The 27,841-nt window shown below is 41.7% G+C and overlaps 1 protein-coding gene across 4 annotated transcripts in view; it reads left to right on the top strand.

The window, feature by feature from the left end:
* Nucleotides 1–27,841, top strand: part of AGAP1 (ArfGAP with GTPase domain, ankyrin repeat and PH domain 1) — a 680,051-nt gene that overhangs the window by 260,472 nt on the left and 391,738 nt on the right. For all 4 annotated transcript variants that reach the window (XM_074968160.1, XM_074968159.1, XM_074968162.1 and 1 more), the window contains one exon: nucleotides 25,058–25,143. In XM_074968160.1, the coding sequence (XP_074824261.1) occupies nucleotides 25,058–25,143 (86 nt within the window). The remainder of the gene's footprint in view (nucleotides 1–25,057; nucleotides 25,144–27,841) is intronic.

The raw sequence follows: 27,841 nt of genomic DNA, 5'->3' as shown, positions 1-27,841 counted from the left end.
AAATGGAAAGCATGATAAAATACTTCTCCTATCCAGGAAGCAGCTGTCAGCATGGGGAGGAACCCAGTACACACAGTAAACTGTGGGCTGTGTGGGAGGGTAAAGCAGGCAGCTGAGGGAAGGTAAACAAAGAATTTGAGATGCTCGGTCTGCCCAGGGTGTTTTCTAGAGATTGGAGGAGGGAAAGGAAGTAATAAGGAACTGTTAACTGGTTCCCTTTCTTTGGGACACAGGAAAGTGTAAGAGCTGGTGTTGAGAGGGAAGCCGGTCTCCCGCTGGAGGGATCAGAGACAGGATGAAAGATAGCACCAGGTTATGGCTGGCTACCAAAAAAAAAAAAAAAAAAAGAAAATTCAAGATTAGAACACAAACACAATGGCAACTTCAAAAGCTGTTGTATATTTAAAGATACACATGCTTATATAAAGATATTTAAGATTGTAAATTCTTATAATATATGCTGATACTTAAAATTACCAGTACGCAGACATTACAAAAATCATCCTTTACTTAATCGCAGAGATTGGAGATCAGAGTTCTTTTCCTCTCTCTGAACAGCTGATATCCTCAAGCAGCTCCTGCTCTGCTTTAATTGTATCAGATTATACACAGCAGTATTAGTACAGGACCCTGAGTGGCCGCACTTTAGTACTTAAATTAAGGAAATATGCACAAAATATTAAATTATATTTAAAACTCTAGTATTTCAAATGTTTTTAATGAGTGGGAAAAAAAAGTCCATAAAAGCAATAAAAACCCTCCTCTTCCCTGATTTGAAGTGAACAAACCATAGCACCCATTCTTGCAACTGATTCATTTAGGCAAATACCTGATGAGGTCAGCAGGACTCTGTATGAGCACAGGACTGCCCATATGTGGGACAGTTTACAGGATGGGGGCTGTAGTGTGGATCGAAATGTGGCACAACACCCATTCCCCACCCTTTACACTTCTTCTCCTGCTTAAATCTTTAATGTGACACTATAGAGAAATAACCTCCTACTCTGAAACTTTTAAATGGGGCATCGTTTTTATTTTCCAGGATAATGATTTTTTCCCTACTGTCTAGTGTCTCCAAAGCTGGACAGGGCATGCAGCGTCAGATTATTCAGCTTCCCAGTGGTTTTTTCCCCCCACCATTGTCTCCTTTTACAGATCACTGAAGTATTTCATCTTAGTGTATTTGCTTTGGTTTCAGGCACCTGTCTAGAAGAGTCACATGGTATCAGGTTTTATTCCTCTTTCCTCAGGGTTTCTCCAGACTTGGTAAAAAGTATAGATTTCAGCTTGTGGTAAACTTGAATAATGGCTATTCCTTTAAATCCTTGGAGATTATTTGCAATGTCCCAGCAATGAGTGTGCTTAAACAATAAAGAAATATATAAGTAGTAAATAAAATGAGCAACAGAAGAGATATCATCTTCAGCTGTTAGTTACATAATAGAATGAACATTCTGGCATAATTATCATCAATAAACTTTAAGTGAATTTGTTACCTAGCTTATTAAAACAAATGTAACCTACATTTTGTACAGGAAAGAATGGTTTTCTAGTGCGGGTTGGCCATAGGAAGTGTGAAATTGTTGCTTTTTTATGTATTGATGCTTTTGCTTGTCATATGAATTTTACTCTTAGTTTTGTTCTTCTGTTGTGTGTTGTCCAAGATATGACCTCTAGTACCTGTTTATTTTTACATACCTTACTGTTTTGACAGGAGATAATTCTGTGCAAGAAAGAGTGGGAGTAAATTTTCCTTTTAGAATTTCAGTCACTTTTGTGGTTTAACTTTCCCCTGACATTCCTTTCATCTGGTCATAAACTCATAATAAAGTAGTTGAATACATCTTTTACGGGAAAACTTAAATCTAAGAAATACTCAGTTTGTCAATCTTGATGATCTTCCATTTGATTTGTTCAGCTGGGCAGTTCACGAACTCATTACGATGCTTGATAGTTGAATAAATACACAGACTGAGTTTGAGCTGCTCCTGTTTTTCTAGTCAATTCAAAGTTTTTACTTTGTGTTTAATGTATTTTGCTTTGGGGAAGTGTTTGGAGTAACAAGATTTGAAAGGAACATCTTGTCCTGACACTTTCGTTTTTCCCCTCCAAAAGCTTCAGTCACCCCAACTTTCCATTTCTGCAACTGGGACCCCAGTAGTGCCTTACTATAATTTCCGATTCTGATGGACTTGAAATTGTAGCAGCTTCTACCTATCCTACATTATGGAAGGATTATCATGTGTCTTTATCCCCTGACATGCATATATGGGATGGAACTATTTAGAACAAAGATACTTTATGCATTTGTGTTATAAATGTTATAAAGAATGTTTTAAAGAATAAAGACAGACAGTATACAGATTTAGATGCTGAGGGGTAGATCTTGCAATTAAGTCCACACAGACAGGCCAGGTGTAAGGCGTTTCCCATGGAGATCTGCTATGTGATTTCTGATTTCAATCATGTACTGCCCAGCGTTACATTCTGAGTTGAAGGGAGAAGCCCTGTCCCAAAGTTTACATTTTTTATGTACTATACAGTGCAAGTAATCCTTCAACATGTGAACAAATAAAGAATGCTAAATAATAAAGGTAATTTTTTATCCTCTGAATAGAAACTCCTCAAAGGACCTCCAGGCCCTGCTGAAAATTCCATAACTGATGATGGAATAAAAATTCATGGACTTCTAAACCACGTAAACTAACTCAGCTGTGCAATGCCTAGAAAAATGAAAATAGAATTCCAAATGCTAAAATGATAGGATTTTCTTCCTGAAATGTGTTAGAATGTAATCTGATATGATTGGACAAATGAACTTTATCCAATTTGAACTTCACATAGATAAATACTTAAGTATTAGGGCTCTACTCTTGTTCCATGTCCCTTTTGAGTGGTCTAAAGCTATCTCCTGTTCTGCTAGCATGTAGTACCTTTCATGATACCATTGTGCTCCACTGAAATTGTTTAGGTGATGCACAGGTGCATTCAATGTGGAAAGTTGGGACGTGAGGAAGAGCTCTCTGGACAGTTGAGGTCAACTCTTTACAAATGATGATTGGGGCACTTAAGAAAGATAAAGGATGCTGTCAATATGAAGAAAGTTAAAAATAATTTCAGTGTTTTCTTTAAAAACAGTCAATTTTGCATCACACTGTCTGACTCTCCTTTTGCCAGCCGTCGTCATGTAAAAGAGCCAGCCATATAAAAAACAATGATTTTTTTTCTTGCACACAGTACACAATACCCTCAACCCTCCTCTCCCCCCAACCCTCCAAGATGCCTTGCACAGATGTTTGATTTCTAATAAGCTCAAGATTTTTTAAAATTTGCTTCCGATTTGGAGATTGCTTATCCGTAGTGGCTTTTCTGGGAAGCTGCTGTTGGGGGAGTCTGTGTCCATGCTCTAAATACATGCTGCCACACTAAATTTACAAAGGTCTTCCAAACATCTTGGGGTGTTTACCTACTAAAAACATATTTCAGTGATAAGTGAGAGTTGATGAGAGGGATTCTAGTTGTATATTAATGTAGAATAGTAAAATTAAGTTGACCAATGTCCCTGTAGGGTGTGCAGAATATCCCAGCTACTAAATGAAAGCTGTGTAACAACTGAAAGAAGCCAAAGTTATTTGAAGTGAGTTGGAATGTTTCCACTAGCCTTGCAGACCATCCAGCTGGTGTTCTGAGGGTGTATGAAAGGATTGAGTTTTTGTCCTCAGGCAACTGAAGAGCTCTTATAAATAGATTTAGAGGGAAGCTAAGTGGAGTTGCATGAATTTGTTCTTCCTCTCTACTTTTTGCTCTTCACAGCAGCAGGAAAAGGAAGAAAATGGCTAGTCGGGCCTTGTTGCTGCTGATGGAGTGGCTGATTAGGTGCAGGATCAACCTATGCTGCTTTTGCAGTAGAATTTCACAGAATCATAGAAATGTAGGGCTGGAAGGCACCTAGAGAGGTCATCTAGTCCGGTCCCCTGAGCTGAGGCAGGACCCTAAGTATACATAGACCATCGCATTCAGGTGTGTGGAATTTGAGGGCCTAAATATCATAGGCTCCTTTAAAGATTCCAACATAGATAACAATTTCAGTCAACTCAGATTTATAGCTAAGATTACAAGTAAATCTGCTGCTAGTGGTAAAGATAAATCCTGCCAACAAAGCACTGATTGACTTTCTGTGAGTGTTAGTGAGCTAGGGGTAACTTGATAAGCTATTGGTGGAAAAAGGGAGTTCCTCACTTTGTTTTATATATTTGGCTTTTGGATTCATTTTAAAAACCACAAGTTGACCTTTTAAAAATACCTTTCTTGTTAACTATCTTAAACCTAAGTTAAATTTCCCTTGACCAATAATGCAATGGAATTTTCCCCAACTTCTATTAGATTTGATATTCACTAATTTTTATCCATCTAATTAATCCGTTGCTCCTTTTTGGGGTCTAGTCACAAATATATGTGAAACATCAACTTCTTGCAGGCCCCTAAGTCTTCTTTGCATCAGATATCATTAGCTGATGTCCATTGTGGTTACCAAGGGTCACGGTCAACTGCTGTAGATGCTTTTTCTGCTGACCTCCCACACCGCCAAGCATGGCAGGCACCTTCTGCCTGGCCTTTGGAGGTGTGAGGGGAGGGAGTGGTTGGTTGGACTGTGAAGAATCCCTGTTTTCAGAGGAAGTGGGAGAACAGAGCTTCCTAGACAGAGAGGGCCTTTTGGATAAGGGCACAATCCCTTCACACCCAGAATTCCAGCCATTCTGACTCAGCCACCTGTTTACTTTTTCCCCAAGTATGCAGATGCCTAGGTGAGCCTGTGCAGGGGAAACGAGGGCTGGAGTGCAGGACCAGCCTTGCCCCTCATGCCCATAGTAGGCAGTTCACAGGAGGAAAAACCAAGCAGAATTGTGAGGAGGAGAGAATAGGTGTTATTTCAGCAGAGACTCTCTGTACCAGAGAGGTCACCAAGAAGATTGTGAGCTCTTTGGGACAAGGACATCTTGATTATTTGAGTACAGTGCCCACCACAGTGGGGCCTTTATTCTGATTCTAGCTTAAATCTTACTGTGTTACATATTAATAAACTATATCTGTGTGTCCCAGCTCCTATCAGTCATGAGTAGCGAGTAGCTTTTCACCTTCCTCCAGTAAAATGTCTGTAACAGGAATTCAAAGGATTCTGATTTCATAGTCTGTACAGTATACCATGTTCCCCTTAAATTTCTGGGAACAATGGCAAAAGGATATTTTAGGAAGAACTTTCAAAACTCTGCCAGATATATGATTTCATGTGAAAGAAAAATGAAAGCTTTTGCAGCTTATCTTCCTGGAAATGATCTTTAAGCCAAGAAAATAAATGGGTGACTAAAATACTTCCATTGGTTGGAGAGAGTTCCTAATTTAGTGGACCTAGATCTTAAATTGTCACTGCTTAAAGTTAACTACCTAATAGACTGTTTTCTTAACATAGTACCTTCTTTTCATTTCACTGGAGCTTCTGGGTGCTCTCCACTTGAGAAAATAGGTCAGTTAGATTTCTAATAGTAAGCCCCGGTTTTTGAAAATGTTATCTGTGGGCTTTCAGGTGTTTCCTTTTCTCTGCATTATCTCTCAGCAGTGTTTGGTATGGACATGGAAGATGTTCAGTAGATATATAAAATAAAAGTGAACGTTACATATACAGTTTCTAACTTTCAGTTACAGGGTAGCGTGCTCTGTCACAATTACTATACATTTTAAAACAATCTTGGTTCAAAACTGAGAAGAGAACCTGTTTTTGTGTCGCACGAAAATGCATTACTGTTATCCCAGGCTTCCTTTAGTTTTATTGCAGTTCTTTTGTTTGATTAGTTTACAGGTTAATTGCTGCTAGATCAGTCTAACTTTAATTAGCTGCAGTGTAATATTGTGATGAAAGGGTATCTACTGTACTGTCCAGAAGCTTTGTGGAGTTCTGTTTTAGATAGTCTTGGTATCCAATCTGGGCTGTGTACATTTGCTAAACTCTGTGAAATTATGCTGAAAGCTTGGGAGGTTTAGCTGGCCTAAAGAAACTTTAGAGAGCTGGTGTTAGTGAGAGATTGTTGTGTGTTCCCTAAATAACCTACAGAACATGTGTTAATGTTTGGTGAAATGAGCTAATGTTATGTAAGCTGAAACATTGAACATCTGTCCTGGTTTGGATTTTAGGAAATGCTTTTTGGAAAATAAGTTTTTTGTGTTTTGTTTTGTTTTTTCATTGGGGAATAAAAAATTAAAAGGGCAGAAGTACTTTCAGTTGTGGAAAAACTTTTCAGAGCTCCTCTTCTTCAGTAAGCACTGTTGTGTATTTGATCTTTTAGAACTTAAACATGAGTTTGAGCAGCTTTGTAAAGTATACACTTCAGTATATTGTGTCCTGCCCGACAAAGTGGATCGCTATTTTGAATGTTTTGGAGAATGGTGTATTGATAAAATACATCTTACATAGACTGTAATACAGAATTAGGGGGAGACTTTCAAAGGCACAGATGGTAATTAGGTGTCTGACTCCTGTTCGTGCATTAGAAAATCTCCCACTTAATGCCTGCACCTAACAAGAATTATTTCTTCTAGGTAAAACTAAGCATCACTAAATGTGCTTCATTACAAATAAATAACATGAAAAATGGAAGTTGTGTCTGCCAAAACTGAATAAATACATTATCACATAATCTGGAATGCCTGGCCCTTCATGTCCCTCCCAAATGCTGGTGTGTTTTATCCTAGCTCCTCTAGGGAAGGTATCGTTTAGGTTATAAGATCTTCAGGACATGGACTTCTCTCCCATGTTTTGTGTAAAGCACCTAATACTTGGTCCTAGAAAATAACGATGAAAATGTTTTTAGAAGCAGGTTGTTGATGGAGATTATGAAAAATTCATATTCTAATAGTGAGAGGTGTATTCAGGTACTGATTGTCTTGTTATAAAATAGGTTGAAGAATTTAAGTGGTTTACGTAGCTGCTAACTATGTTATGGGGGAAAAATTCCCTGTAGGTGGTAATTTACATACTGTATTTCTATACTAATTGGGGGATGGGAAAGGAACCAAATATATGGGGAGAGGAATATAATTTATAAATTGTGAGGATAAGCAGAGGAAACCATTTTGAATTTTTATATTAATCTTTATCTTGTACCATGCTCAAAATTCTTATTTGAGAACAGTTTGTATTTGGAGTTTTATGTAGATTAGGCAGAAGAACGAGTCAGAAAGATACGGAAAAAAACAGGTAAAATATTTGTGGGGTATTTTAAAACTTGTAATAGGATACTTGAGTTATTAAACTTTAAGTCCTTTTAAAGATCCCACTAAACAATTACTCGTTTTCACTTAACCCATTTTAGCACAGAGAAAAATCATGATTTACTTGATAGCCTTAAAAATCTTTGTTAGCCTGCTAAACAAAGCAAAATTATAGTCTAAAGAAGCTTGAGCAAATGTGATGGTATTGTGCAATCTCAATTAAATAAAACTAAGAGGAAATGGTGTTAGGAAAGGGTACTGAAAATAAGGAACAAAAGTAAAAACAATGCAGGGAGAATGCCATTTAATTGTTTCAACCTAAACTTCAGTTTCAGGATTAGCATTATCATGTAAATTTGCAGTGATACAAGAGAAGTAATAGGTCTTCATGGAAAGGAGGCAAACTAGGATCAGGAGCAGACAATCCATTTCAATGAGGGTTGTTGAAAGCATGGCTGGAAAAATCTCTGGGGAATGGAAGCTGTCTAGCTGTGGTTTACATCCACTTTTTTATTTTAACTGTTAAATGAGTTTTAAATACAGCCTGAAAAAGGAAGGCATGTGGTTATGAGCATTTGGCTGTAGCATGGGGTTGAGTTGGGTTGCTACTGCACTGATCTGTCTCTGAAAATGTCCCACCATTGCAGCTCTCCCAGTACTTGCAGCAAGGGAAGTGTTAGTGAAGAATGCTTGCTGGCACTTTTCTCATCCTGTCGTAGAACTGTGCTCGTGCAGATGACATTGTTAAAAAGTCAGTGGTCAGTCTACATGAGCTATGACAACACCGTGAAGGTGGGAGACTTGGGATGGCCTCAGGGTAGGTAAGTTCCTGGAGGTTCAGGTAGCCTTTTTGTTAGACAAACCGACCAACAAAAAAAAGAGACGGTGTCAGAGATTCAGCCTTCATTCATGTTAATAGGCATTACATGCATCATTGAGAAAATATATTTACTTTTAAAGCATGTAGAGTCTGCATGTAGATGTCACGACAACTGCTCTGACCAAGCAAGGGCTCTCAGTCAGGCTTCTGGCTTCCCAGCCTGTGTCTTTCTGGAGTGAAGACCCATGCCTCCCCCCTCCTGACCAGGGTACTTCCAGGCTGAACAGTTCCCTGCCTTCATTGTTGTTCACAGCAAAAGACAATCTGTCTATACAGGCCTGCTTGCTTTCTCTGTAGAGAATAATAGTCATTTCCAAAAGTTTTAAGTTTTTATACAGTTTTTTTCTAAGCAAGCATAAGGTAAAAGCACTACAGAGAAAACGTATTGAAAACTGTAAAAGAACCTACTTGTGTGAATAAGCTTACAAGAGGACATCTACCCCATCCCCCCAGTCTCTAGAAGGGCTCTGGTTGGTGTTGGTCCTTCCAGGCCTTCCCTAAGGATTGAGCCCTCCGTGGAATGGGGGGCCTGTCTATTTGCTGGATCAGAACCAGCTATTTGTCCAAAAATCCGTTGTTTGTCGTTGGTCCTAAAGAATCCAGTTTGAGGTACCAGGGGGTGTTTTCAAAAGGGCTGATTACCAGAGGAATTATATTAGCATACCACCTCCACCTAGAGAAGCTACCTACAATCTCACGATAACACACAAACAATTGCATTTTTAATACAATGGACCCCAAAGGTATTAAACTTAGTTGAGTAAGGTTTGTCCAAGATATGGCAGGAAATTGTCATAATTGTTGCAGCAGTTTTCAGGGTCTGGGGCATATGCTTCTTACAGCAATGAAGAAGTGCATTTTCCCCCCTTATTTTAAATTCTTTGCAAAACTGAAAATACTTGGCAGAAGAAAATGTGTTAATTCACAGTGCTAGTTAGTATTGTGGACTCTTTAAAGCCCTGTCTATATTAGAACACTTTGTACACATATTCTTGCAATGGTCCAGCTGTACAGGTGTGCTCCCTAGTGTACACAGTGCTCAGGTGTTTACTGCCTTGTAATTTATACCCCTTAGAAGGTGGTAAATATTGTGCAGTCATGCCAGGTTGAACCCTGAAGAGTACTGAACATCTCAAACCTATGTTATTCACTAGTTAGGTATCACTGTCACATGCAGGTTTCTTGTGCATCATGATAGAAGAGACACTGATTTTTAAACACACATCTGTGTAAATGTCATAGAAATTATAATATTTTAGGTGTGATATGAAATATACATTTAATATTCTAAATATGAACACCTTTTCTCTTTGTTAGGGCTAAACAATAAGGTTCACAGGAGAATAGAAGTGAGATCAGGAAGATAACAATTAATGCTTCGTTTTTTGATCCATCACAACAGAAGCAGCTAGAGAACAGTATCAGGTACCTTTGTGTAGAATTAGTGCTTGCTTTTATGTCAGCTATTAAGTAGGGAGATTAAACATCATTGAACAAATCATGGACAATTGTAGATATTTTTAAATTTAAGCGAATAGGGGCCAGATTTTCAGATGATATAAAACGATGTTCCTTTATTGAAGCCAGTGGGACTATGCTGGTTTACACCTCTAGTTGTCCAGAGATCTCAATCTGGCCCCTTATACTGACACTAAGTCCTCCTATATGTCCACTAAGCACGTAACCAGTACATCTATGGTAGGAGCAATACAAGCTTCTGCCTTGGCGCTATAATGTGTGTAATGCCCGATGTATATGGATTGCCTCTGGGAGTGTAAAGTTGTGCATAAATTAGGCTTTTTTGTCAAATTCCTCACTGATGCTACCACCAGTTCAGTTCCACTGACATTTGCTATTGTGGGGGTGCTACTCCAGACAGGATAGCCATGGTCACTGTTACCACCAATGGGAAAATTTTAGCTAAGTCTACTGTAGACAAGACCTAAGCCTATTCAGAACCTGGACTCTTGGTAAGACTCCCAACAAGATGTCAAATATAATGGTGGGTTTGGGGAGTATGCAGTATTTTTCTCTGCGGAAAGCTCCACATTTCCTAACAGTGGGTTTCCAGAAGTATGGACTTATCATTGAGGAGAAACTTTGAAATGGCTTTATTGATACTAAATGCATCAGCAGCCACCACGTGTTCAACCAGATTTGTCAGAAACAGATGAGACAAGAATTGGTCCACTCCTGTGCAAGTGATCTTTTACCTGAGACATTGGTTTCTGTTGCAAAGGAGTCACCAGAAGTTAATAGCAACATTTGTGGCAAAAGGTATCCCAAATCAGTAGGTTCCTGAGATATCACACGGTAGCTTAGCCAGACAGGATGTTAGCTTAGTGGGTTTCAGAGTAACAGCCGTGTTAGTCTGTATTCGCAAAAAGAAAAGGAGTACTTGTGGCACCTTAGAGACTAACCAATTTATTTGAGCATAAGCTTTCGTGAGCTACAGCTCGCTTCATCGGATGCATACTGTAGAAAATACAGAAGATGTTTGTTTTTATGCACACAAATCATGGAAAAAATGGGTGTTTATCACTACACAAGGTTTTCTCTCCCCCCATCCCACTTAGTGGGGTGCTTCTGTTGGTGGAAACAGAGCAAAGTACTTCATAAAGAGGAGAATAGTCAAAGTATCAAGCAGTAAGAGTTCAGGGTGATATGGAATGGCCTTGAAGCATTTAATATCGCTACTCAGTTGGGATGACCACACTATGATTAGGCTTGGCAGAATATTTTCTTCTTCAAGTGATTGCTTTTGTCCATTCCAATTAGGTGTGCGCATGCCGCTTGCATGGTAGCCAGAAGGTTTTGCCCCTAGCAGTACCTGACGGATGTTGCGCCTTCATGGCATTGGATATAGGGCCCTGCCAACCCACCACCTCATCAGTTCCTTCTTACCGCCTGTGACAGTTAGCCGGAACACTCATATCTCTTGCTTCGGCAAGCATCTCTCTTAGCAGTCTTTGAACTTTGTGTATATAGTTAGATTATAATAGTAGTTAATAGTATAGTGTAGCTTTTTATATAAGTTTCATTTGGGGGTACTCCCTCCCCGCTACCCCCCCTTTTTTTTTGTTCCTGGTACCGGGACATGCCTTGGTGCCTGGGATTTAAACCCTGCGCAGCGTGTGGCAAGTCTATGCCCAGAAGTGACTCCCACACTTCCTCTTTGAAGTGTTTGGGGGAAAGCCACCAAAAAGAATGCTGTAAGATCTGCAGGGGGTTCCGTCCAAAGACTCAGAAGGAGTGAGATTAGCGCCTCAAGATCCTTCTGATGGAGGCTGCTCTCTGTCCACACTCAGATCCCGGATTGGCAGAGCCGACAACAAGCACCTCATCTTCGGTGCGCAGTGTGCCAGCACCAGCAGCACATGAATTGGCTCCGAGGAAGGACTCTGCCAGAGACCCTTGGCACCGCCAAGGCTCCGCACATAGGGGCTCCACTCAGGTCAGCAGGCACCATCGTTCTCACTCCCCGGTGGACCATAAGAAGAGACCCGAAAGGGGCCGCGCCCCTACATCCAGACTGGCACAGACGGAGTCCGCTGCCTTGAGACCCATGTCAGGCTACGTGAGTTCAGCTCTGCTGACTAGGGTCTCGTTGACTCCTGTCCCTACAAGGGGCCACTCGAGTCCAGGCCCACAACACTCCCCTATCTGGGAGAGCTGCAACCTGCAGCTGCCATCCAGGCTGGAGGTATTCGAGGCGGCCAAGGACCTCATCGCCCCGACGGCACTGCCCTCCCCTCCAAGTTGGGATAGGTCCCCTACATTGGTCTCAGCGGCACCCGTGAGACCCTCGGTGCTGTCCAGGGGCAAGCCAGTGACGATGCTGCACCGGTCACCAGCACTCACGTAGGGGAGCTGCACTGGTCCCCAAGTTCCCGGCATCAATCTCCGGCACCAATGGGCACTGCTCCTCTGTTGTCCTCCAAAACAGAGTCCCCTACCGGTAGAGGAGAAGCAGGAGATCCAGGTCTGGTAAGCATGGGCAGCAGCCTCATCTGAGACCGTGGCCTGATCAGTGGCAGGCTTCTGCCTAGCGTCCATTCTGGACGCTGTGGCTGTTCCACCAGGGCCAGAGTCAGAGGTCCTATTCCAGGTTGGCTTTGGTGCCTCTGGAGTATCAGCAGGACCAAGTGTTCCCCGTGCTGGCACCTACTGCCCCAGAAGATCAGGTGCCGAGAGATCCCGTTAGCACCGAGGGTAAAGGAACAGGACCTGCTCCCAGCTAGGGCCTCGTCCTCATGCTTGCCTGATGAGGCGGTGGCAGGAACATCGACGGCCCCTGTCCTGGAGGAGAGCAGGGTGCTCCAACAACTGCTGAGGATGGAGGTGCAGAACATGGGGATCCAGGCAGAGGAGGTCATTGAGACATCAGACCCCATGGTGTCTTGCTCCCTCTGGTCCCTCCCATATTGCTCTGCCACTTACCAAAACTATTAGTGGCAAAGAGGAACGAACGAAAGTACTTTGTTCCCTGTAAGGGGTTCGAGTACCTGTATACTCATCCCCTGCTGGACTCCCTAGTGGCAGCTGCAGCAAATGAGCAGGAGTGCCAAGGCTACCAGGGCCCCTCCCCCAAAAACTGGGAGGCTGAAAAGCTGGACTTTTTGGGGAGAAAACTCTATTCCACAAGAGAGCTCCAGCTCAGAATATCTAACCACCAGGCCGTATTACAACTCCTGTGGAGCAATGGCAAAATTTACGGAGCTGTTGCCAGAGGACTCCAGGGTAGAATTTTCCTCCTGAGTAGAGGAGGGCAAGCTCATTGCTCAAGCTTTGTGGCAGGCAGCCCTTGATGTGGTGGATGTGGCCACCCACACCATGGCCTCGGGGATAGCCATGAGAAGAAGCTCCTGGCTTACAGGTTTCAGGACTCCCATACCCGTCCCTCTTTAGGGACCCTTCTCACGAGCAACTCCTCACGCAGGATGTGCACTTGCTTCTAATGCTGGGGGCAATGGAAGAGGTTCCTCAGGAACGGAAGGGCAAGGGGTTCTATCCTGGTATTTCCTAATACCGAAAGCCAAAGGTGGCCTCAAGCCCATCCAAGACTTGCGAAATCTCAACAAGTTCATGAAGAAACTGAAGTTCCATGTGGTCTCTTTAGCCTCCCATTATCCCTTCCTTGGATCTGGGGGACTGGTATGCTGCCCTCGATTTGAAGGACACTTACTTTCGTATTTCAATAATGTCGTCCCTCAGAAGCTACCTCAGATTCACAGTCATCATCAGTTCACGTCCTTCTCTTCAGCCTCTCAGCAGTTCCTCGAGTGTTTACCATGTGCACTAGTGTTCACTTGGTAAACACAGTCATGGCCATGTTCCTACTCAAGCGTCAGATGCAGGTGTTTCTGTACCTTGCCGACTGGCTAAGCAAGGGCCACTCCAAGGTGCAAGTGAGCTTCATAAGGGCTACTTTTGATGACCTGGGCCTTCTACTGAATGTACAGAAGTCAATCCTATCTCCCGTTCAGCGGATAGAGTTTATAGGGGCAGTATTGGACTCTACACAGGCGAGGGCATATCTCATGGTCCTTTCCAGTCCCTGTGCGACGACATACAAAGTCTCGGGCAGTTCCCTACTACCACAGCAAGGAATTGCCTAAAGCTTCTGGAACACGTGGCTGCTTGTACCTATGTGGTACAGGACGCCAGATTGAGACTCCGACCTCTTCAGGAGTGGCTGGCTTCGGTATATCGGCCGATTCGGGAAGGTCTAGACAAAGTCTTCACTCTTCCTCATCTGGTCCTCGACTCTCTCCTATGGTGGCTCAAACCACAGGAGGTGTGGGCAGATGTTCCCTTAGCCAGACTACAGTCATCCCTCTTGTTGGTGATGGACATGTCAGCGTTGGAGTGGGGTGCGCACCCGGGAGACCTCAAGGCCTCTGGTCCCAAGTGGAGCTCTCACTTCACATCAACGTCAGAGAGCTGAGAGCAGTCCTTCTGGCATGTCAGACATTCCAAGTTCATCTGGAAGGCAAATGTATATCGGTTATGATGGACAGTACAACAGCGTGTTTTATATAAACAGAAGGGGGGGGAAGCTCCTCTCCCCTGTGCCAGGAAGCCTTCAGATTGTGGGACTTTTGCATAGCTCACTCAATAAATCTGCAGGCGTCGTACCTCCCTGGAGTACAGAACGAGTTGGCGGACCATCTCAGCAGATCTTTTCATGGCCATGAGTGGTCCCTACACCCTGATGATGCAAATACCATCTTCCAACAGTGGGGGTTTCCCCAGATAGACTTGTTCGCAACGCAACAGAAAGTGCCTGCAATTCTGCTCCTTCCTGAATCACAGCCCGGGCTCCATCATAGATACGTTTCCCCTTCCCTGGAAGGGACACCTCTTGTGTGCAATCCCTTCCATACCTCTTGTTCACATGGTGCTCCTCAAGGTTCGAAGGGATGAGGCTTCAGTGATATTTATAGTTCCAGCCTGGCTCTGCCAGCACTGTTATACACCTTTCCTGGAAGTGTCCATAGAACTTACTGCTCTTCCTGGACCTGATAACTCAGGATCATAGCCGTCTCCAGCACCCGAACCTCGAGTCGCTTCACCTCATGGCGTGGAAGCTCCATGGCTGAATCCAATGGAGCTTGCCTATTTGGGTCCGGTCCGGGAAGTCCTGGGCAGTAGAAAACCCTCCATTAGGGCTACCTACCTAGCCAAATGGAAAAGATTCACAATCTGGTCTTCCCAATATCTCCCGTCTCCAACATGTTCGTCGATACCATGATATTGGACTGCCTCCTCCACCTCAAGCAGAAAGGTCTTTCCTTGTTGTCAATAAAGGTCCACCTGGCCGCCATCTCTGCCTTCCATCCAGGCATAGAGAGCCGGTCGGTCTTTGCCAACCCTTGATGAGTCGTTTTCTAAAAGGTCTCAACAGACTATACCCTCATGTACGACAGCTGATCCTGGTCTGGGACCTTAACTTGGTCCTATCTAGGCTAATAGGGCCACCCTCTGAACTGCTAGTGATGTGTTCTTTGCTGTACCTCTCATATAAGGTGGCGTTCCTGGTAGCAATAACCTCAGCCAGGAGGGTGTCTGAGCTCAAGGCCCTAACATCTGAGCCTCCTTACACTGTGTTCTTTAAGGACAAAGTCCAGCTCAGACCGCATCCCGCTTTTCTCCCTAAGGTTGTCTCCCAGTTCTATGTTAACCAGGATATCTTCCTTCCAGATTTCTACCCTGAGCCGCACGCAAGCAGCAGGGAGCAAAAATGTTGTTAATTGGACGTTCGCTGGGCATTAGCTTTCTATATCGAGCACACAAAACTGTTTCAGAAGTCCATTCAGCTGTTTGTCGCAGTAGCAGACAGAATGAAGGGGCTTCCAGTCTCCCAAAGGATTTTGTCATGGATCACGTCCTGTATCTGGGCATGCTATGATCTGGCGAAGGTACCCGCCCTTCCGTTTAAAGCACACCCCACAAGGGCGCAGGCATCATCAGTGCCGTTCCTGGCCCATGTTCCGACCCAGGAGATTTGCAGAGCTGTGATGTGGTCATCAATACATATTTTACCTGGCATTATGCTATTACTCAGCAGGCTAGAGATGATGCAGCCTTTGGCAGAGTGGTGCTGCAATCAGCGAACCTTTGAGCTCCAACCCCACCTTCAAAACTTAAACTTGGTAATCACCTAATTGGAATGGACATGAGCAATCACTCGAAGAGGAAAAAACGATTACCTGCCTTTTGTAACGCTTGTTCTTCCAGATGTGTTGCTCATGTCCGTTCCAATACCCACCCACCAACCCCTCTGTCGGAGTGGAATGGCAAGAAGGAACTGAAGTGGTGGTGCGTTGGCGGGGCCCTATATACAGCTCCATGAAGGTGCGACTCCAGGGGGTGTCCGGACCAACCTGACAGTTACTGTTAGGGGAAAAACCTTCCGGCTGCTGTGCACGCAGTGCTTGCACACCTAATTCAAATGGACACGAGCAGCACATCTCAAATAACAACAGTTACGAAAGGTAGGTAACTGTTTTTTATTTTTGTATAATTTACCGGATAATATCAATGTTCATTTAAGAAGTTTTTAATTTTTTTAATCAATTTTAAATTTTTATAGTTGTGGGAAATGACGGGGGAGTGTTGGGCAACGAGGGGGTCGGACAATTATTTAATGAGAAGTTGAGATTCAAAAAGTTGCTGCTTCACAACTATTAAAACAAAAATTGTCAAGATATGTCAAAATATACAGAGTAAATAGCCTTCAATCAAACTCTAATACATTCTCAAGCAGCATTTGTTTTTGCCTATCTGTACATTTCTGATGATTGTCAATGGAAATATTTTTTCCATTGGTTTGTGTGTGTGTGTGTGGGGTGAAATCAACATTTACCAATAAAAATCTAATCCTTCCAAGCCTAGCTATGAGAGATAACATGCCAGCTATGCCAGATCCGAACAAGTAGAGAAGAAATGGATCTCCTAACCTGCAACAGGAGATTAGTCTTAGAGTTTGAGCAAGACAAAAACCCATAATCATTATATGCACACTGCATAAAAGGGAGATTTGATCTCAGAATATATTGGTTTAGCTGATAATAGCTGTAGCTGAATGGAATCTCCTGCTCAGTTTCTTTTCCTTTGCAAAAAAACCCTGAACAATTTAGCTTCTGATCTGTTTGCCTACAAGACTCCAAATTCTCCTCCAAGAAAAGACCTCAACTGACATCAATGACTCAAAATTTGGACAAGGTTAAGGTACTGTTGCAAAGAACAGGGGTTGTCTCCAGCAATGCGAGAGGTGAATAGTATCTGAGAATTAAAGATGGGCTATCCTTTAGAGGACGAGTCCAATGTTAAAATGTCAAATAACAGCATTGTTTGTCCTACTGGAGTCCGTGGAGGAAGGCAAACTTGTTTCCACTAGGACATGAAATGTTTCTGCAGGTTCACAGGACTCAATTGTGGTAATTATCTGTGCATCAAACACCCAACCTCGCTATTGAGCAGTCTGTCCCTCAACAGCTTGTCTATTTAAGTGGCTGTTCTTACAGCTATTGCCACAGTGAGGAGACTTGGTGTTTAGTATACTACCCATGGGCCCTCAAGATTGGTTCTGAGGCCTACCTTTTCTGAATGGAAACAATGTGACATTTTTCTCCAATGTCAACGTCTTTTACCATAGGACCCAGGGAACAGTGCAGCAGTCACTCTATCTGAGGCCATCACATCCATCAGAGAGGTTAGGGCTTAAGTTAGATATGTGCAGGGGCTGTAAATCTACAGAATGTGCATAAGTCCCTTCTGAAGAGTTAGCCTTTTCTTAATCTTATATCACCTACATGCAAAGGGTATGAAAACTTCAGTCTCCATTTTGCTGAATGGGGACTATATGAGAGGAATGAGCCTCACTCATCCTTTAGAATCAAAACACATTCCCAGAGAGCAATGATGACATCCTGCAGCGACAGAGGATGCTGGCTCATGAGAGAATGTAAACAGATAGATAGATTTTAAAGCCAGGTGTGAGCATTATGATCATCTAGTCTGAAGACCTATATAACACAGGCCAAAAAACCTTCACAATATTTTTTACATCAAGCTCATAACTTATGAGTGATAGCATATCTTTGACAAAGACACCAAGAGCTGACTTTAACGGCAAGTGATGGACAAAGCAGCACATCTTTAGGTAAGTTTTTTCCAGTCATTAATTACCTTTCCTGTTAAATTTGCTGCTTGTTTCTAGTGTGCTTCCAGTCATTGGGTCTTGTTAAACCATTTTCTGCTTGATAAAAAACCGTCTACTGTCTGAAATCTTTCCCTTGTAGGTATTTGTAGATTGTGATCAAGTTACTTCTAAATCTGCTCTTGGACAATCTAAATAGTGAGACTAAAGAAGCTAAATCTATGAGGCATGTTTTCCAAACCTTGAATCTGTTTTGTAGGGTTTTTTTTTCCTGCATGCCTTTCTGATTTGTCCCACGTTCCTTTTGCAGCGTGGATACCAGAACTGGATACAGTATTCTAGTAATGGTCTCCTTAGTATAAACTCTGTATACTGCATTATCTCCCTGTTCATATTTGATATTCTCCTGCTTGTACATCCTAGGATCATGTTTGCCCTCTTAGCTACAATACTGCACTGGGAGCTCATGTTCAATTGATTATCTGCTACGAGCCTCTAAGGACTTTCATGTGTCACTGAATTCAAGAAGAACTGTCTCCCACCTTGTAAGTGTGACGTACATTCTTTGTTACTAGGCATTTATTCTTTTGCATAGAGATACACATCTGACATCAGGAATCATAGCATTCAAAAACTGGTAGAACACTTCAACCTCTCTGGCCACTCAGTAAAAGACTTAAGGGTGGCAATTTTGCAACAGAAAAGCTTCAGAAACAGACTCCAACGAGAAACTGCTGAGCTTGAATTAATATGCAAGCTAGATACCATTAACTTGGGTTTGAAGAGAGACTGGGAGTGGCTGGGTCATTACACATATTGAATCTATTTCCCTATGTTAAGTATCCTCCCACCTTCTTGCAACTGTCTAAATGGGCCATCTTGATTATCACTACAAAAGTTTTTTTTCTCCTGCTGATAATAGCTCATCTTAATTAATTAGCCTCTTACAGTCTGTATGGCAACTTCCACCTTCTCTGTATGTATATATATATCTTCTTACTATATGTTCCATTCTATGCATCCGATGAAATGGGCTGTAGCCCACTGAAGCTTATGCTCTAATAAATTTGTTAGTCTCTAAGGTGCCACAAGTACTCCTGTTCTTTTTGCAGATACAGACTAACACGGCTGCTACTCTGTAACATAGGCATGTTAAACTAAGTATTCCAACAAGGGACACAGAGTTCCTCCAGGTGCTTCTCAAACCAAACCGTGCTTGAAATAAGACAAAAATAGAAATTAGGTTAACAAGCCTGCCCTGATCTCTTCAGCCCAATATTCTAATCCATGCCAGGCCTGTACCGTGACTGACAAATCTGTGGCTGATGCATGGATTTATTTTCGTTTTACATTTATTGAAGCCAGGCCCTTTGTCAGATGGCTGGCCACCTTTAACTGACACTCTAGCCTTGTATAACTATCCTAGAATTTTAGTTGTGTGCAACATGGGGGAAGGGAGCGTGAGAGATAGTTTATTAATTTTTCCCTAATCATGAGCACTTTCATGCATATGTGGTTTATGATAGGCACACAGATCTCTCAGTGCATGCATGAAGTTTTCACATATACAATAGTTGAGTCTGAGTCCATGCAGACATAACTTGCACAAACACTGACATGTTTGCACGCAAAAGTTGGTGTGCAGGTTTGAAAAAATGGGCTTGTGTGAGTACTTCCTAAATCTGCTCTGAAGAGACTGAAGAAATACTAGTTCTTGCCTTGTGCAATATTTTCAGTCATAACACTGAAGTTGAAAGATAACACTTGTTTAAACTGATCTGGAACTCAGACTTCCTGTATGCTGAAGTATCCCTCCAAACAATCCTCTGACTTTCTCCTCACAAGATTTTCTTCTTGTAAAGCTGATGTGACTTCTTTTGAAGTCACTACATCGGTAGTATTTTTTTCTAATTACACTGGTCTGCCTGATAGCAAAGATTATTTGTCCATGAATCGATCAGTATGTTTAACAGGGCTTTCCCCGACCATCTTTCTAATAAACATTGCAAAACAGGTTGAAAGAGGGTAGCCATGTAGCCCTGGCTCCATGTGTTTACAAAGCAGTAATTGCTTGGATTTAGAGTTTAGGGATGAATTCCTTCTCTTTCTGAAATAGGGGAGCCCAGACTCTATTATTCACTTAGCTGTTTAGAATATCTCTTAGGGCTGGCCAAACTTCAGAATTTTTTTTCCTGGCTGCATCCTTCAGGATTTTAAATTGTGTAGGTGGGGTATCTTGGGAGGAATCCTATCTGTCATTTATAACGTAAAGCCAACCAAAAATGAGTATTTGAATGAGACCAATATCAATATATTTTCTGTTTTTGTTCTGTTGTTAATAATAACTGTGTTAATAATAACTGTGTTAATAATAATTCTGTGTTAATAATAACTCCTCAAACTACTTATATCCTGATATTAGAATCCTGCACCAATAACTGTTATGGAATGAACATTCATTTGAGGTGTGTCAGTTTTTGTAGGCTAATGTTTTCCTTTTTTACCCTTTTAGGGTTAGAGTTTCTCACTTTTCAGTCACATTTATTTTGTAATTGGCTTCATTTTTGAGGAATCTCTTGTTTCCCAATCAGAAACTGACTGGAAAGTTCCAGTACACTAGATGGCTATGCTAGTGCATTCGTGAGCACTAGTCCTGTTGGGATCCAGGAAGTGGGCGGGTGGAAGCAGGCCGACTGCTAAAGGACCTCCCCACAGCCTAAGGGGAGGATCCACAGGTCCAGGATTCCAAATAATTACGGGGGATCGCGAGCACTGGTAGAAGGTATATCGTGTGTTCTCCTAAGCTCTGCAGACCAGAAAACCTTAAAATGCTCTGGGAGTTTTTCCTGTCTCTCACTGAGAACTAGGATCCCCCAGAGTGAAAATCAGGCAAGATAACTTCAGAAAGGTAGGGTTACAAGGAAAGTAAATCCTTCTTACATCTTTCCACATGTAAATCCAAGTTGTCATAGTATCATGAGTTACTACAGAGGCCTTAAAATGGCATGAAAATTGGAAACAAATTAGGAGAAATCTAAGAATTACTTCAATAACTTTTCTGTATGTGATCTTTTGATTTGAAGATTTGTCATCGCTGTACTTTCCAGGAATATAGGAAATGGTTGCACTAGCATGTAAGTGTAAGGAATAAAAGATTAAAATAACTCCCAAGGAACCAATGTACTCAACTTTAAAGGCAGGGTACCAGACTGATTGTATTGGAGTTCATTCTAGCATGATTTACTTAATTAAATTGATGCAAATTTTATATAAGTAAGGTAGGAATGCAGTAATAGAAACAGAATTGTAATAACTGCCCTTTTGGTTTCTGAGACAAGGTGGATGAGGTAATATCTCTTATTAGATCCACTTCTGTTGGTGAAAGAGAAGCTTTTGAGCTACATGGAGCTCTTCAGGTCCTGGAGGTAATTGAATGGCAATGTAATATAGTGTTGTGTAAAGTGAAGATTCTTCAGGTCCCAAAGAATTCTCTATGTAGCTTGAAAGCTTGTCTCTTTCACCAACAGAAGTGGGCCCAATAAAATATATAGCCTCACCCAACTTGTCTCTCACGTATCCTGGGACCGACACAGCTACAAGAACACTGCAAACAACTTCTGGTTTATGGCATATGTTGTTTTGGAAGAAAAAAAAAGCAACCTGTTAAATAAATGAGAACTTGTGGATAACATTATACATACTGAGGGGTTGCCAAACTGGCTCGCGAGCCGCATGCGGCTCTTTTACAGTTAGTGCGGCTTGTGGAGCCCCACTCCATTCTCCATCTACCAGACTCAGGGTGTGGGGGGGGAGCTCAGGGATTCTTCCCTGTGATGGGGCCGGGGTTTCTGCCGGAGACTGCTTGTGCCTGCTGAGGGGCGGGGGGGGGGGGCACAATTTAAAGGTTCGTCGCCCCCCACACACACACACAGCTTAACTCTCGCCCGCAAGCACACCCTCCCTTTTATCCTCAGTGGCCCCTCTCTGCAGCTCCCAGGTGTTAGCTCTTCCTGGAGAGGCAGCGGCAAACAGCTGGGAGCTGCAGGGAGGGGCTCCTGCTTTAGCTCTGCAGGGAGGGGCTGCTGCAAAAGAAGTGGCTTTACGTGCAGCTCCCAGGTGTTTGCTGTTGCCTCTTCCTATGGCCACAGCTCCCAGCTTGTTGGCTCCAGCAGCTGCTGCACAGGGAGGAGGCCTGGCGGCACCATGCGACTGAATGGGGCCAGCAAACCCTGGCAAAAATCTGGGGTGGGGAGCATGTGACCCCACGTGCTCCCACCACACGTCGCCTCTCGCTTCCACCTAGCGGGGAGGGGTGTCTCGGGGCTTCGGCCCTGCAGGAGATGCCTGCCAGGGCGTGGAGCCTGGCAGGTGCGCCCTGGCTCTCAAACTTCTGAAGATTGTTGTATGTGGCTCGGAGGGTCAGTAATTTTGGTTACCCCTGTACATCGCCTTGTCACATGTTGATTTCTTTCTTCTGCTTCCCCCAAAATGAAACTTAGATGTATCAGACACCTTTAAGGATATTAGGTTCTCCCAGTTCAATGCTAGTAAACTGCAGCTGCCACTTGAGATGATAGGGAGAAGTGGCAGTCCAGATAAGTGAAGCTTCAGAGGGGTAGCCGTGTTAGTCTGGATCTGTAAAAGCGGCAGAGAGTCCTGTGGCACCTAAAAGACTAACAGACGTATTGGAGCATGAATACCCACTTTCCCACGAAAGCTCATGCTCCAATATGTCCGTTAGTCTATAAGGTGCCACAGGACTCTTTGCTGCTTTTACAGATAAGTGAAATCTCTCTCTATGGTGGTTGCAGCCACGTTCTCCTTACTACCTACTTACTGTACACACTTACTGGGTTGTAATTCTCTACGTAAGCCTATGTTCCTCTTGTCTGTATTTAACCTATGGAGAGTATGTGAAAATGCATTGAGGTCTACGTGGCCCAAGACTTTTTCCCCCCCACAAGAGTGAATAAATTATGGATCAGGAGTTAGATGGATGCTCTTTCTTCAAATGGGTATTCATTAACTGTTTTACAGTTAGCCTGTTCAGAGTTCAAATATTTACTGTTAAAAGGTGGGAAGGCTGAAAACTGAGGGCTGCTGCAACAATTGTTCAGAATCTTCACTTTACATCAAACTACATGACCTTGGCATTCAGTTGTTTAGAGCTTAAAAATTTACATGTCCCCAGAGGAGTATATATTGAGCATTTACAATATTGAATTCTATTAATTCTTTACTAAGCTGATAAGGTCTTTTTTGGTAAACTTTATTATATTTTTTTTCAAAGGAAAATAATGAGATTAATGGAAATTCAGACTTGATGATCTAAGATGGTCAGCTTTCTTTGATCCATTTAATTTTATTTTTAGAATTCTATTAATGATGGGCTTGAAAGGATTTTTGTCTGGGACTTGATTTTGGGAGCCGGAGGCTTAATCCAGCTAACCAAAAGCTGTTCTGAGCTACAGTGGATCCCAGTTTTGTACAGTGTGATGATCAGACAAATCGATATTTCCCACGATTTTACTGGTGCTCCTGAGCTATATGTAATGAAGTATAAAGAAAAAACTATGTTCTAGCCACTTTTACTGAGATTTGTAGCTATCTTAAATACTGAATCAAGCTGTTCAGTAATCTCAGCAAATCAAGCAATTATCTATTCATATAGAGATGTAGCAATCAAGAAAGGGAAAAAGGTGAGTCTGAAGTAGCCAGTGTTTAATTTTGTATCATTTCCCTGAATTCCATTCAGAGTTCTGTTAGTTTCAAAGGATTATTGCTGGCTTCTGCATGCTGGCCTTTCTGTTTGTTGTTTGAAGAATGATACACAAAAGACTTGAGGTGAATGCTCTTCTATAAGAACACTTATTTCAGTAGGTCACTTTCATATGAAATATTTTTTATAAAGTATTTTTCAGTTTTACTCCTATGACAAGTTTATGAAGAAAAAGTAGAGTTGCGAAATTAGGTTAAAAACAAGATGAGGAAGAGTTCTAATTGGAAGTAGCCTAAGTTTTAATACAAGAGGAAAAACTAGACACATCTTATACCAATAACATTATACTATTAGCATATCTTTGCCTGTTGAACTCAGATGTGGGTTAATTGGAAGGCATTATGCATAGAGGCTGAAGGCTTGTGTGGCTTAGTCAGTAAGATAAGAATGCTTTCACTTCTAGGAGCAGAGTATAAATCCATCCTAAGGCCTTAAATGGACCAGGTTTGCTAATCTTGGTTGAGGCTCAGTCAGGCTCAGAAACCTAAATGTAATCTGGTATTATCTGGAGTCTGTCATGAGAAACAGCATGGTGCCTGAAACACCTCTCAACCAAGGGAAGGGTAATCCCTATCCCACCTGCAGGTCAGACTTGATGTCATTGACCAGGGCAGTGGTGAGGAAACTTACAGTGCAGCTGCATGCCTCATTTAATCTGTGACTGTTGAAGAGGTCAGTTTCTGAAGTGCCAGTTCCCTGGTCTTCACAAACATTAAATACTCCATTTCCTTTCAAAATATGTATTTGAAGCCCAGAAATCGTTCTTGCTTCAGAGAAGGTTTTGTAGCTTCTACCATTTTATCTCTAACCCAAAATAAGTCTCTAATTCATTCTGTTAGTAAATGGTACAGCACTTCTTTCATAGTTTAGTACATCTCACGGAAGTGCCATCGTTGTAGTTCTTCTGTCTAACGTGTAGTGTTTCAGCACCCTTTCCCTAATTGTGACTTGTGAGTAGAGAATACCATTTTCATAATGTTAAATGTTGACTTTTAAGAACTGGGCTTCTCTTGAGGAAAAATAAAGGGTGTATGTAGCTTAATTATTTTAGTTCTCATATGAGGTAATGTGAAAATTCAGTATTGTATGTAACTTCAGATTAATACCATTTTGTTGACACTTGCATTTCCCAAAATTACTATTTTAAACCACATCTGGATTGTGGACAAAATGACTTTACTTCATATACTAGCTATCAAAATTTTTAACAATCTCTTATTTTCTTAAGCAGCATGTGGAATAGAGCCCTTGAAATATGCTTCTCAATCAGACTTATAACTCCTTAAAAATATGTAATTGAGTTAGCTTTCCTAAATAAGTCTTGCATCCATGAAACTTTATAGATTTGAGCTACGTTTGTAATTAATACATAATGCTTATGCGAGAGTCTTAGAAATATTATTTTCCACAAGTGAAGCCTTTGTTTGTGTTTTACTTTTTCTTTTGTGTAATGAGTTACTTTGTGTGACAGGTGGGAGATTCAAGAAGGAGATAGTAGTTGATGGACAAAGCTATCTGCTGCTGATTAGAGATGAAGGGGGCCCTCCAGAGGCACAGGTGAGTATTGCATTTAGAGTTTTATTAGGCTAGACTATAGATCATGAACATGAATAACTTTAATAAAATTATATCTCACTTGGTATAAGAAAAAGTGCAAAGAATTAAGTCAGTAGGTTGAGAAAACTTGATGTTTTCATAGGAAGTTTTTAAATGTCTTTAAGAATATAAATGTGATGGATTAAAACTTGCTCACGTAACTCAAAACAGAATGCACTGATTGCCCTCCTATGAAGGCAGCAGAATGTATTACTCCTGATGTGAACAAGCTATATCGCAATCTGCTCAGGTCACCTAACCTGAAAGCAAAGCTGGCTCATTGCCCCACCTTTTCCAACAGCCTGATGAAAATGGAGATGTCATTTAAATCTACCTTTTTGGGGGAGAATTTCCATATGCTTGAATGTGTAAAGTCATCTTTGTATTTTAAAATTACATATAATTAATTAATAGTGATGGTCTCTGGGGCAATACTAAACATCCTCAGTTGAAAATTGGTTCTTTGGTACTTACAAAAATGGTTTAAGTTGTAAATTTCACTCTGATAAACTGGAGGAACATAGAACATGTGGACTTATCATGCACAATTCAGGGCTACAAAGCTGATTCACTGACCAGGTAACTACACTACATTACATTTTTATTAAACGTTCATATAAAAGGAATTGATTGAAGTATGTGATTAAGTCCTTTCATAATATTATCATAGCAGATGTACTCACACTGAAATGTGTTAGAAGTGTCTGCTTTTAAATCTTTGTCCTTCTTCCTCATTCTGCCTCATCTCTACTGCTTCTTCCTTGTAGTGTTGTGAGGCTGTCTCTAGCTCTCCAGGCCTCAATAGGGCGCCATTGTAATCTTATGCATTTCCTATTTGGTTACTGAACGTTTATTTAACTTCTTTTGTCCTGTAGAAGGCTGTTCTACTGCACCCAGGATTTTGATAACTCTGAAGAGGAGACAGATGGTCATTTTTCTCTGGTTCTCATACTCTGGGATGATACAAGTTGAAACCATTAAAATTTTTTGTCAGCATATGCTCATATGGGCATTAGTACATATGGTGAAACTCTGGCTACAGTCTGTGTGTCTGGGGCTACGAGGACAGATCCATTGGCCTGCTAAATTCAGGGTTGTGAGTTCAATCCTTAAGGGGGCCATTTAGGGGTCTGGGCCAAAAATTGGGGATTGGTCCTGCTTTGAGCAGGGGGTTGGACAGATGGCCTCCTGAGGTCCCTTCCATCCATGATATTCTATGATTCAGACCCTCTGCTTTACCTGGTTATTAGCAGGGTTGCTAAATAGAATCTACTGGCCTCACTCCCCTCAGCTGTTCGTGATGGAGCAGCTTCAAAGAATAAGCAGCAGGAGCTGCTCTGCTGCCAAAGAGCTGAATGTAGTGTTGCAAGCAACATCAGCATCTTCTGTTTCAATGTCCCACTATTGCCCATTAGCCATGGGAGGATTAAAGCATTGTGGAAGAAGTTTAGACAAAGGAGAAGAGAAGAGGTTAGGCAGAGGAATGAAGGAGACTTAGAGGAGAAGCCCTTAAGGGAAATTACAAACAAAAGACAGGCTTACTTAATTCAGCTGGGATCTTGTGAGGTAAACCTACCTGTGTTGAGGTAAGAGAGAGAGCCAAACTACTTAACGCTCAGTGTGAATAACTTGGCTGAGAAACGTGTTTACAACAGCCTATATGTGTATATAAAAGTTGATTATAATACACATGCTATATATATATGTAGTGTGTGTGTGTATTATAATCTACCAAAAAACTGTTTTTCTTGTAGTGTGTTCACTTAATACAACTACACACACAGTGGTTATAGATGCAGAATTTAGGACATGGCACCCAAAGCAGTGTTTTCATTGTATCTAGTGCTGCTACAAAACTATTATTTGACAGATAAATACCAAATATTAAATTGAAATTATCAGAATTTGTGTCCAACAAAGCATTTCATAAAAGTCATAATACGTATCAGAATGTACATTTTCTTCCTGTTTGCCAGTCAGTATTTTGTAGGAACAAAATATATGTCTACAGAAGTAATCTCTCTTCTTAAGTTGTTTTAATTATAATTTGGTCATGTAATATTGTTACAGAGAAGATCTAATTTGTTGTGATTTTCTCATATATCTAATTCACAGAATAAACCGAAATACTATTTCTGGACAAATTAATATTGATAATTTCTATGATGGAAGTGGAACATCTGAAGGAAAACATTGTTTGTAACCTTCTCTTTTCCTTTGATTCACAGTGATGGCCTGATAAAGTTTTGGGTTTTATAGGGTTTTTCTATTTTGTTTTTGTTAGGAATATTCTTTTTAATGGAGGAATAAAAGGGATGTGACTTCACAATAGGCAGAAACCTGTGCGGCAGCCTTCCCAGTCCTCAGTTCAGTGGGTCTCGACCTCCGGCCCACAGGTGAGCTGCAGCCCGTGTGACATCCTCAGGGCCATACGGGTAGTATGGGATGCGGCCCACATAACACCTTGTGGGGTGCACATGGAGCCCAGAATGGTAAATAGGTTGGAAGCCACTGCCGCAGTTGAAGTGAATCTTAGAAGTGCCTAGACATTCTCTTCTTTCTTAAGTGCCAACTACTGCTCATGTTTCAGCTTATTGTGATGTCACTGTTCCAGTCCTCTCGCAGAAAAGGGAACTTGGAGTTTGGGAATTGGTGTTCC

The sequence above is a fragment of the Natator depressus genome, chromosome 11, assembly GCF_965152275.1.
Source record: "Natator depressus isolate rNatDep1 chromosome 11, rNatDep2.hap1, whole genome shotgun sequence".
Classification (NCBI taxonomy): domain Eukaryota; kingdom Metazoa; phylum Chordata; order Testudines; family Cheloniidae; genus Natator; species Natator depressus.
Note: the sequence above shows the minus strand (reverse complement) of the source record. Positions and strands in the feature narration are given on the sequence as shown.